Source organism: Podarcis vaucheri (genome assembly GCF_965113315.1).
Source record: "Podarcis vaucheri genome assembly, chromosome: 13".
Lineage (NCBI taxonomy): Eukaryota > Metazoa > Chordata > Lepidosauria > Squamata > Lacertidae > Podarcis > Podarcis vaucheri.
The window spans coordinates 5,721,363-5,734,184 of record NC_138751.1 but is presented as its reverse complement, the minus strand read 5'-3'; the positions used below and the strand labels follow the sequence as shown (position 1 = coordinate 5,734,184).

The 12,822-nt window shown below is 45.2% G+C and overlaps 1 protein-coding gene and 1 long non-coding RNA gene across 2 annotated transcripts in view; both read left to right on the top strand.

Moving 5' to 3' along the window:
• The window catches only part of LOC309518151, a 155,916-nt gene that overhangs the window by 101,241 nt on the left and 41,853 nt on the right, over positions 1-12,822 (top strand). The gene's annotated exons all lie outside the window — the stretch shown is intronic.
• The window catches only part of LOC309517943 (polyunsaturated fatty acid lipoxygenase ALOX15B-like), a 43,795-nt gene continuing 36,785 nt past the window's right edge, over positions 5,813-12,822 (top strand). Inside the window, exon 1 of the mRNA XM_082197614.1 lies at positions 5,813-6,208. Coding sequence (XP_082053740.1) covers positions 5,912-6,208 — 297 coding nt within the window. The 5' untranslated portion in view covers positions 5,813-5,911. The remainder of the gene's footprint in view (positions 6,209-12,822) is intronic.

Genomic DNA, 12,822 nt, shown 5'->3' with positions numbered 1-12,822 from the left:
ATCATGCACGTCCGTGATCTCTTCAATTCGCAATACCTTCCAGTTTTATACATTCTTCATCGTATTACAAGTGTTTTTCAAAATCCTGCTAATGTATAACATTGTGCTTTGAAAGTCTGCAAGAACAAATTTCCGTTTTCCAAATTATTGTCCGCTTATTTTCTTGGGTTTCTAATTAATTGATTATTCCTGCATGGTCCATTAATTTGCTTTACCGATCTCCTTTATCTTCTTTGGCAGATATTTCTTCTTTTTCAAATTCTGGGATGATCTTGGCCAAGCATCTGCTATCATATACAGGGAAAGATTCTTTTTTCTCTTTGAAAACATTCAATCCTGTAGAACCCAATGTCAAGTCTTCCGTTTTTTAAACAAAGGTTATTTTAAGCCTTTTCTTCAAATCATTATATATCATTATCCAAGCTTTTTTTAACAACCTGACATTGCCACCACATATAGTAGCCTCTCAAATGGGTCCCAAATGGGTCTTCTCAAAATGATCGGTCTTCTCAATTTTGCGGCCCCTCGACTCAGCAGGGGACCCACTCACAGCCCATGAAAGAATATGATCAAATTCAAGTATATAAATTGAAGTGATCATCATCATCATTGTCCTGGGACGATGAATTTGAAAGTTTGTGCCTGCCATGAATTCGCATTCATTCATTTATTATTACATTTGCAGCTCACCTTTCATATCAGGGGTGAGGAGACTTTGGGACTCCATGGGTCAAGGTGTTTATGAGGACTCAGCCTTGTGGGCCAATTTTGGCCGCTGGGCAGGGCTGCTCACCTGTCAATCACCTGACGTCTGGTGATTGGGGGCTTGGAAGTGTGTTTACTAAAAATATAGTAGGTTATAAATAATCATATATGCAGTGCCTTTGTTCTGGAGGGACGCAGGGGAACGCATACCCCTAAACATTTTGTGAATCTAACGGGAGAATTTTTTTTAAAAATAGTTTCTTCTCTAGCATGGTGAATCATCAGTCCTGTTGCTATCCCTGATGGCAGCCTTTTGTCCATTTACTGTATCCCCCCCCCCTCAGTTTGAACTGGTGATTTTCTTGAGTCAAAATGAGAGTAGCCCTAAACATTTTTTAGAGGAAAAAAAGCACTGCATATATGTATTTGGATAATAATAACACTTATACAGTATATTGATGTACTGTGGTACCTCGGGTTAAGAACAGCCCTGTTTACGAACTATTCGGTATAAGAACTCTGCAAAACCGGAAGTAGTGTTCCGGTTTATGAACCTTACCTCGGTCTACGAATGGAATCTGAGCGGTGGAAGGGCACTGGCGGCGGGAGGCCTTGTTAGGGAAAGCACGCCTCAGTTTAAGTAGGGTTTCGGTTTAAGAACGGACTTCTGGGATGGATTAAGTTCATAAACCAAGGTACCACTGTGCTAGAAAACATGTGGAATTGTAGTTGTTTGCATATACAGTGGTACCTCAGGTTACAGACGCTTCAGTTTACAGACTCCGCTAACCCAGAAATAGTATCATAGAATCATAGAATCCTAGAGTTGGAAGAGACCACAAGGGCCATCGAGTCCAACCCCCTGCCAAGCAGGAAACACCATCAGAGCACTCCTGACATATGGTTGTCAAGCCTCTGCTTAAAGACCTCCAAAGTAGGAGACTCCACCACACTCCTTGGCAGCAAATTCCACTGTCGAACAGCTCTTACTGTCAGGAAGTTCTTCCTAATGTTTAGGTGGAACCTTCTTTCTTGTAGTTTGGATCCATTGCTCCGTGTCCGCTTCTCTGGAGCAGCAGAAAACAACCTTTCTCCCTCCTCTATGTGACATCCTTTTATATATTTGAACATGGCTATCATATCACCCCTTAACCTCCTCTTCTCCAGGCTAAACATGCCCAGCTCCCTTAGCCGTTCCTCATAAGGCATCGTTTCCAGGCCTTTGACCATTTTGGTTGCCCTCCTCTGGACACGTTCCAGTTTGTCAGTGTCCTTCTTGAACTGTGGTGCCCAGAACTGGACACAGTACTCCAGGTGTGGTCTGACCAGAGCAGAATACAGTGGCACTATTACTTCCCTTGATCTAGATGCTATACTCCTATTGATGAGGCCCAGAATTGCATTGGCTTTTTTAGCTGCCGCGTCACACTGTTGGCTCATGTCAAGTTTGTGGTCAACCAAGACTCCTAGATCCTTTTCACATGTACTGCTCTCAAGCCAGGTGTCACCCATCTTGTATTTGTGCCTCTCATTTTTTTTGCCCAAGTGCAATACTTTACATTTCTCCCTGTTAAAATTCATCTTGTTTGTTTTGGCCCAGTTCTCTAATCTGTCAAGGTCGTTTTGAAGTGTGATCCTGTCCTCTGGGGTGTTAGCCACCCCTCCCAGTTTGGTGTCATCTGCAAATTTGATCAGGATGCCCTTGAGTCCATCATCCAAGTCGTTGATAAAGATGTTGAATAAGACCGGGCCCAAGACAGAACCCTGTGGCACCCCACTAGTCACTCTTCTCCAGGATGAAGAGGAACCATTGATGAGCACCCTTTGGGTTCGGTCAGTCAGCCAGTTACAAATCCACTGAGTGGTAGCATAGTCAAGACCGCATTTTACCAGCTTCTTTACAAGAATATCATGGGGCACCTTGTCAAATGCCTTGCTGAAATCAAAGTAGGCTACATCCACTGTGTTCCCTTCATCTACCAGGCTTGTAATTCTGTCAAAAAACTAGATCAGGTTAGTCTGACATGACTTATTTTTCAGAAATCCATGCTGACTGTTGGTGATCACAGCATTCCTTTCTAGGTGCTCACAGACTGTTTGCTTAATGATCTGCTCCAGAATCTTCCCTGGTATTGATGTCAGACTGACCGGGCGGTAATTATTTGGGTCCTCTCTTTCCCCCTTTTTGAAAATAGGGACAACATTTGCCCTCCTCCAGTCTGCCGGGACTTCGCCTGTTCTCTAGGAATTCTCAAAGATGACTGCCAGTGGTTCTGAGATCACATCTGCCAGTTCTTTTAATACTCTTGGATGCAGTTCATCTGGCCCTGGAGACTTGAATACATCTAAACTAGCCAAGTATTCTTGTACTATCTCCTTAGTTATTCTGGGCTGTGTTTCCTTTCCTGAATCATTTGCTCCAAATTCTTCAGGTCGGGCATTGTTTTCTTTATCGGAGAAGACTGAGGCAAAGAAGGCATTGAGGAGTTCAGCCCTTTCTGTGTCCCCTGTTTGCATTTCACCATCTTCTCCTCTGAGTGACCCCACTGTTTCTTTGTTCTTCCTTTTGCTACGAACATACCCATAAAAGCCTTTTTTGTTGCTTTTAACCTCTCTAGCAAGCCTGAGTTCATTCTGTGCTTTAGCTTTTCTGACTTTGTGTCTACACGTGCTGGCTATTTATTTGAATTCCTCTTTGGTGGTTTCCCCCCTTTTCCATTTTTTGTACACATCCTTTTTTAATCCTAACTCAGTTAAAAGTTCTTTAGATAGCCACCCTGGCTTCTTTAGGCACCTTCCATGTTTCCGTCTCATTGGTATTGCCTGAAGTTGTGCTTCTACTATCTCCCTCTTAACAAACTCCCAGCCATCATGAACTCCCTTTCCTTTTAGTATCACTGTCCATGGGATCTCACCCAGCACTTCCCTAAGTTTTATGAAGTCAGCTTTCTTAAAGTCAAGAAACTGAGTCCTAGTATGCTTGGCTGCTCCTTTCCGCTGTATAGTAAACTTCAGAAGAGCATGATCACTCGCGCCTAATGATCCTTCCACTTCTACCCCACTAACCAGGTCATCAACATTGGTTAGGACCAGATCTAAAATGGCTGTTCCTCTTGTTGCTTCTCCCACTTTCTGGACAATGAAGTTGTCTGCAAGGCCAGTGAGGAATCTGTTTAACCTTATGCTCTTGGCTGAGTTTGACATCCAACAAATATCCGGGTAATTGAAGTCCCCCATTACTACTATCTCCCTTCCTTTTGCATGCTTGGCCATCTGTTCCAGGAAGGCATCATCTATGTCCTCCGTTTGGCTTGGGGATCTATAGTAAACTCCCACAATGAGGTCACTGTTATTCTTCTCTCCCTTAATTTTGACCCAAATGCTCTCACTTTGGCTTTGAGGTTCTAAATCTTGGATCTCTTCACAGGTATACACATCCCTGACATATAACACCACTCCTCCTCCTTTCTTGTCTTGTCTGTTTCTCTGAAATAGATTGTATCCCTCCATTATTACATTCCAATCGTGGGACTTATCCCACCAGGTTTCAGTGATGCCTATTATGTCATATTTAGTTTGCTGTACCAAGAGCTCAAGCTCATCTTGTTTATTTCCTATGCTTTGCGCATTAGTGTACAGACATTGAAGTTCATTAATCATTCCCCCGTGACTCTTATTTAAGGATTTTTTCCTCCCACCACTAGGTCCGCGTGCTGTTTGCTCCATTTGGTCTATGACATTTGGATGATCATCTTCATCAATTGACAGACTCCTACCTTCAGGAGCACTGTCTTCCTCCCCCACATTAGTCAGTTTAAAGCTCTCCTGATGAGGTTTCTGAGATTTTCGGCAAAAACATTTCTCCCAACCGTTGTGAGGTGCAGCCCATCGCTTGCCAGAAGTCCATCTTCAAGAAACTGCAGTCCGTGATCTAAGAATCCAAACCATTCCTGTTTACACCATTTGCGAAGCCAGCTGTTCACTTCCACTATTTTTCCCTCTCTCCCTGGGCCACGTGGTTCAACTGGGAGGACAGATGAGATGACAATTTGTGCATTTAATTGCTTCAATTTCCTGCCCAGAGCCTCGTAGTCTCTTTTGATCTTCTGGAGGCTATTGCTTGCAGTGTCATTGGTTCCCACATGAACCAAGAGGAGGAGGTATTTGTCAGTGGGTTTTATGATTTTATGATAGTACCTCGGGTTAAGAACTTTGCTTCAGGATGAGAACAGAAATCGTGCTCCGGCGGCGCGGTGGCAGCAGGAGGCCCCATTAGCTAAAGTGGTGCTTCAGGTTAAGAATAGTTTCAGGTTAAGAACGGACCTCCGGAACGAATTAAGTTCTTAACCCGAGGTACCACTGTATAATGATATAACATACCTTTTACTTTTTATTCCATTATGAATTTATATATTTCATTCGCTTTTTATTTCCATTTTCTTTTGTTCAAGTTGAAATATTCTGTAATAACAACAACAATAAATATACCAAAGGGGGGGGCAATGGGAATTCAAGGACTTACTCCCATTAACCTCCATCTCCGGAGACCTGCCCCTGTGGCACTGCCAATAGGGCTGCCCCTAGATTTGGGGCCTGGGATGCTCCTGACCTGGCAATGCTAGCAACAAGGTAAAGAGAGAGGGGCACTGTATCCCCCAAACTGCTGCCCCCTCCAATTGCTCTGGAAGGAGTTTGTGGAGCTGGGCTTCAGCTTGGGGACAGAACACCTCCTTTGCCTGCAAAAGGTCGCAGGTTCGATCCCCGGGGTCTCCAGATAGGGCTGGAAAAAGCCTCTGGATATAGTCCTGAACACTTGTCTAATTTCCATCGGTGAAAACCTCCCCTTTCTCTCTGCCTATCTTCCCACCTGCTTCCCTCCATCCCCCTGCCTTCCAGTCCTGCCATCGGCCTCATCCTTCCCTGCCGAGATGCACCTGCCACGATGGGAGGTCGCCACCCACGATGGAGAGATGGGTGGTCTATTTCCAGGTGCAGTTGGGCTTTCACCTTTGTACGCGGGGAGGATGGAGGAGAAGGCCTGCGTGTGGACGTACATATATATATAAGTGATAGCCTGTGCTGCAGGAGGTTACCTGTGTGAGTCGAGGCAGCGAGAGTGGGTGGGAGGACTTGGACTGAGCCCTGTCGCTTGGAGGCACCTGGGCGTAGCTCAGCCAAAAGGGAGACGAGCCGGTTCCTGGAGCAGATGTTTGCCTCGCCTGCGCACCACACTTATAAGCCAGGCTCCCGGGTTCTTCCCGAAGCTTTTTCCGGCTTCTCTTCGCCCCGATCTCCCGAGGGTCCACACGTGGGCAGGATGGAACAAGTGGGGATCTTCTCCTCCAAGCCAGCCGAACCAGTTGTCTACAAAGTCAAAGTGACGACCGGGCAAGGTCTCCTGACTGGGACCTTTGACTCCATTTCCATCACCTTGGTGGGGACCAATGGAGAGAGCGCCAAGCAACTTCTGAACCGGGTCGGAACCAGTTGTGCCAAGGGATCGGTAAGCTCTGGGGTTTGGCGGTTCGGGGAGAGGGTGGTCCCCCAACTTCCCAGAACAAATAGCATCTCCTTTTGCAAACGTGTTTCGGATGACCTTAAGGGAGCTTTCATCGCTAAGCAGCTATGATTAAACAAACGACAATAAAACAAATTGCTTCTAAGTTTTTAATTCACGCGCGATTGACGATAAGCCACAAATGACAGCTCCGGGACCCAAACGAATTTGCAGGAGAGGTCAAATTAATACGTTTGAGTCCGACATTTCGCAATGTTTAGCTTTCGAATCCTGATCGGAAAACTCGACCAAAGAACTCTCTCGTTTCGCTCTACATGTAGCAGCCGGAAAGGTTTGTGCTGAACATCGGGTTTTTGGGGTGAAAAACAGGGGGACGATCTCTGCGTGGCTACTTAATCTTGCATTTCACATGCAAGGAGTCTGCCCAAAAATGTTGAAGGCCTTTAAATCTAAATTGATCCGGCCTTGCTTGTGGTTACTGGGACTCGGGGCGGTGGCCTTCAGACATGGGGACCTAGGAGGCTGAATTATACTGAGCCAGACCCGTGGTCCATTTAGGTCAATATTGTTTACACTGGCTGGTAGCAACTCTCTAAGATTTCAGATGGGACCTCTCCCAGCCTTACCTGGAGAGGCTGGGGATTAAATCAGGGACTTTCTGCAAGCCTTCTTCTCCTCGGATATTTTCACACAAATCAGTAGGAACCTTTTGCACCCTCTTCCACTAGTGTGAATGTTGTTAAGCAGAAGAGAAAGAGAGAGATATTTTTAAATGGATGTATATTCTCTCCAATAAGGGACATGGGTGGCGCTGTTGGTTAAACCACAGAGCCTAGGACTTGACGATCAGAAGGTCGGCGGTTTGAATCCCCGCGACGGGGTGAGCTCCCATTGCTCCGTCCCTGCTCCTGCCCACCTAGGTAAACGACGTTTCCGTGCGCTGCTCTGGTTCGCCAGAAGCGGCTTAGTCATGCTGGCCACATGACCCAGAAGCTGTACGCCGGCTCCCTTGGCCAATAAAGCAAGATGAGCGCCCCAACCCCAGAGTCGGCCACGACTGGACCTAATGGTCAGGGGTCCCTTTACCTTTACCTATTCTCTCCAATTTAGATAAATAAAACCTATCAAAGTCAATGGGCCTAAGTTAGCCGCGATGACCATTAATTCCAGTGGGGTCTACCCTGCGTGGAACTGATACATTCCAGGAACTGCAAACTTGCCATACCACAAATAACTTATTTATTTATAGTATTGGTTGCATTTAAAATTGTAGGGTTGGAAGGGACTGTGAGGGTCATCTAGTCCAAAGCAGGAATCTTTTGCCCCACGTGGGGCTCAAACCCACAACCCTGAAGTTAAGAATCTCATGCTCTGCTGACTGAGCTATCTGGTGGGCTGTATCCCACCATTATTTCCGAGGAGCTCAATTGTGGCCTCAGTTGTGAAATGCAACTAACCATGGGCGATATCATCTGCTCAACTGGATTGTATGCGCAGTCAGGGCACAGGACAAGGGTCTGCTAAGAGGGCGTGAGAGCAAGGTAGGGCTGTATTGACAAAGGGTAAGTCTAACTCTGCCGCCCAAGGCAGTTTGCCTCTGAATATCCCTCGCTGGGAATCGCAAGCCAGAAGAGCCCACTCCTCTTGAACCTCAGGTCCTGCCTGGGGGGCTTCGCAGAAGAGACACGATCTGGTTGGCTGCTGTGAGAACAGGATGTGGGACCTGAATGTAAGGAGCTGGCCCAAAGTTGGAGAAATGAACTCAGTAACTCACTGAAGTCTAGAAACTTGGTTAGTCTGCATATTGGCAGGTGCGTCACTCGATTACTTCTCGCTCCCTGGCGATTTGATGACTGTAAGAAGTGACTCAAAGGCACATGGCAAGTTGCCTTAGATCACACAGGGCTACTGACTCCTCAGACTGGTGGCGGTTGTCCGGATCGTGGCCCGAGAGAGAGACCTTCCCCAGGACCTGTTGCTTGATGCTAGAGGTGGTGGTGGTGGGCAGGGGGCCTTCCAGATGCAAATCACACGCTCTCGGCGACTGAGCGTTATGTCCTACCCTTCCATAGCTCAGTCAGTAGAGGAAGCCTTGATTAACTGTTGTTGTTGTTGTTTAGTCATTTAGTTATGTCCAACACTTCGTGACCCCCTGGACCAGAGCATGCCAGGCACTCCTGTCTTCCACTGCCTCCCGCAGTTTGGTCAAACTGATGTTGGTAGCTTCAAGAACACTGTCCAACCATCTCGTCCTCTGTCGTCCCCTTCTCCTTGTCCCCTCCATCTTTCCCAACATCAGGGTCTTTCCCAGGGAGTCTTCTCTTCTCAGGAGGTGGCCAAAGTCTTGGAGCCTCAGCTTCAGGATCTGTCCTTCCAGTGAGCACTCAGGGCTGATTTCCTTCAGAACGAATCAGTTTGATCTTCTTGCAGTCCATGGGACTCTCAAGAGTCTCCTCCAGCACCAGAATTCAAAAGCATCCATTCATCGGCGATCAGCCTTCTTTATGGTCCAGCTCTCACTTCCATACATCACTACGGGGAAAACCATAGCTTTAACTATATGGACCTTTATTGGCATAGTTAAAGCTATGGCTTTCCCAGTAGTGATGTATGGAAGTGAGAGCTGGACCATAAACTACAGGGCCCAGAATCCTTTGAGAGAAAAAAATGGGCTTCGAATGGGCTTTAAAGGCATAGCATGCTTGCAACCCAACACTCCTGTGTTTATTGACTTCCGATTTTAAGCTGTTCCACAGGCATTTGGCTATGTCTAGTTTAAAATTATATTATTAAAAATCACCTCTTCACTCCTGGCAATGGGTAGGTAACATGAGAAACAGGGATTATTGCTTTGTTCTGTTTCAGCTGTTTATTTTGTGCTTTTTGTCTTCTGAACTGCTCTGAGATCTTTGAATGAAGGGCAGTATATAAATTTCAACAACAACAACAACAACAGAGTCCTCCTGGATCAGGCCTATCTAGTCTAGCATCCTGGTAGACATCGATAACCGTCTCTTCCATGAGTTTGTCTAATCCTTATGTAACCCTTCCATAATGATGGCCATCGGAAATAATTGTAGGGTAATAATAGGTTGTATCAAATGTTAGTCCTACCAAGAGTATGCAGATGGAAATCAATGGACATGACTAACCGGGGCCAATTCATTTCATCGGATCTACTCTGAGTAGGAGGGACACGGGTGGTGCCCTTGGCCAGTAAAGCAAGATGAGCGCCGCAACCCCAGAGTGGGCCAGGACTGGACCTAATGGTCAGGGGCCCCTTTACCTTTACTCCGAGTAGGACTTAGTTGGATACAGCCCAATCTCAGAGTATTTACTGATGATGGCTCTTCAGAAATCCTTCTGGTAGTTGGATATGTTTTTTGGAAGTCTAACCTGATTGGCCTTTGTTTCCAATGGGATGGGTGAAGGAAAAAGGAGAGGTGTTGGAGATCTCTGGAAACAGAAATTAAGTTCACATTTGAAACTCACAGAATCTTTTTATATATATAATAATTTTTATTAATTTTAACATATAAATTATAATACATACCACAAATCTTCACCACTTATACAATCTTTTTTGGACTTCCATCAGCACCTCTGATGATCCATCGTTTTAACCACTTCTTATGCATTTCTTAAATTCATATTGCCTTTGATTATCTTAACTAACAATCCTCCCCTGTATCTATCTTTGCAGTAGTTCCAATAATTCACCTCACAAAACTTCTTGCAAACCTAGAAACATAGTCAACAAACATCATCACAATTACTTTTCAAATAGTCTGTAAATTTACTCCAGTCTTCTGTGAATTTCTGGTCCCACAGATTTTGAATCCTTCCTGTTAGTTTATCTAGTTCTGCATAGTCCATTAATTTCATCCTCCATTCTTCTATTGTCGGTAATTCTTCTTGCTTCCATTTTTGTGCCAATAATATTCTTGCTGCCGTCGTTGCATATAAAAACAGCTTACATTCTTTTCTATTTATATCACTTCCTACAATGCCCAGTAAAAATGCTTCTGGTTTCTTTATAAATGTATATTTCAACATTTTTTTCATCTCATTATATATCATTTCCCAGAAGCATTTCACTTTTTTACATTCCCACCACATGTGATAAAATGTTCCTTCTTTTTCTTTACATTTCCAACATTTATTACTAACTTTATACATGTTAGCTAATTTAACGGGTATAATATACCATCTATACATCATTTTCATCACATTTTCTTTTAAGGCAGAAACTCACAGAACCTTAGCATTGTAGAGTTGGACAACTGCAATGCAGGAATTGCAGCTACAGAATCGCCGTGATTCTCATGTTTGCATTCTGGACAACTCAAAACCGAAATGCTTTTGAAGGGGGAATCCTGTCAACTGCCTTTGTACATTCCTGTCCATTTCCTTCACAAAAAGAGAAGGGGAAATGGCTGCATTCTTCCAGGGCCTGCTGAAGGCACTGCAAGGGTTTCCTGTCTGTCTCAAAGCAGGCGCTAATTGACTCAGCATCGCTGGTTGTGTTATCCGCCAATTACTGTTTTTGGGAAACGCTGAGTTTAATTTGGCACGCATTCTAAGCCCTTAATTGAACTGTCACAGCCGGTCTTTGACACACGCTTCCATTCTCCTTTTTTCCCTTCCTTACGCCCACGTGCACGAAGATTCACATATCTGATTACTCTCATCTTTCAGCTGACGCAACAAGGCACTTTTTGTGGCTGCTGCTGCAAAGTTCAGCCACGGAAATCTGAAAGAAGCTCCCAAGGAATACACGAATCACACCGCTTGTTTTAAACTGTCTATGCATGTGTGTGTGATGGGGGAGAGAGATGCAAATAATTAGAAGTTTTTTAATTGTGCTTGTCGTGGAGCAAGCAGAGAGAGAGAGAGAAGTTTTTCTGCCTTTCTCGTAACATCAAAATAAAAAAATTCCTTCCAGTAGCACCTTAAAGACCAACTAAGTTAGTTCTTGGTATGAGCTTTCGTGTGCATGCACACTTCTTCAGATACACTGAAACAGAAGTTGCCAGATCCTTCTATATAGTGAGAAGGTGGGGAGGGGTATTACTTAGAAGGGTGGTGGGAATGGGAGATTGGCAGATAGCTGAGATGAGCAGACCAACACGGCTACCTATCTGTAACTCGTAACATCAACAAAGCTGAAAGTTAGGAGATTCAGGTCTGATAAAGAGAAACGCTTCTTTCAGTGCATGTTTTAGCTATGGAATTTGGACTGCTTGAAAAGAGAGCTAGATAAATCCACAAAGGGCAAGTCCAGTGTTGGATTTAGGTATAAGCTAAACAAGCTGCAGCTTAGGGCCCCACTCTCTTGGGGCCCCCAAAAAAATTTTAAGGGAAAAAAATAACTGGATGCACATTTCCAGAATATAAGATACAAAACAAATAAAATAAAACCCGCATACAGCAACAGTGTTTTGTGTTGTGTAGGCTCCTATGATGTAAGTAATGGGCTCCGCTTGCTAGCCTGCTCCCTAAATATCACTGGTTTGCTCATTTCTGTATATAGGGTGCCTACATTCTTCATGCGCAAATGGCTTTAGATACCTATGAGGTCCACAAATGACCATATAGGTAAAGGTAAAGGGACCCCTGACCATTAGGTCCAGTCGTGACCGACTCTGAGGTTGTGGCGCTCATCTCACTTTATTGGCCAAGGGAGCTGGCATACAGCTTCCGGGTCATGTGGCCAGCATGACTAAGCCGCTTCTGGCGAACCAGAGCAGCGCACGGAAACGCCATTTACCTTCCCGCCAGAGTGGTACCTATTTATCTAATTGCCCTTTGACGTGCTTTCGAACTGCTAGGTTGGCAGGAGCAGGGACCGAGCAACGGGAGCTCACCCGTCGCGGGGATTCGAACCACCGACCTTCTGATCGGCAAGTCCTAGGCTCTGTGGTTTAACCCACAGCACCACCCACGTCCCAAATGACCATTTGGCATTTATTCAACAACAAAAAACGGGAAATTTGTTGTTGACAAAGGACAGCTGGACATATAAAGGGCCCCATTACCTTCAGTAGCTGAGGGCCTCATCAAACCTAAATCCGGCACTGGGTAAGTCTATGGATGGCTCTTAGCCACAATGGCTGCTCTTGCGTTCGAATCCTGCTTGCTGGTTTCCCATAACGGGCATGTGGTTGGCCACTGGGGGAACAATACTCTGGACTAGGTGGGTGCCATTGCCCTGATCCAGCAGCAGGCTCATCTTATGGAATTGTAGGCCTGTAGAGTTGGAGGGGTCCCCATGTGTCATCTAGTCTGACCCCATCCACAAAGCAGGAATCGCAACAACAACAAAATCTGATTTTTTGCTTTGTCTTGCTGCAGCGTTACAGATCTGGAGATAGGTGCTCCAGTGTCAACAACAACACAAGAGAGTCTGGTTTGCTACACACATTTATGGACACATGGACTTTTTTATTTGAAAACTATAGAGAGGCGGAAATAGCATTCCTTTCCTTACGCTTCTGCTACGGCGGAAATCACGAGCTTTCTGGAGCTAATTTGGCAGCCCTTGGACTGGTGATTTGAGGCCACCAATTTTCTCTGCTTTGCTAGTGAGTCAGTGTTGC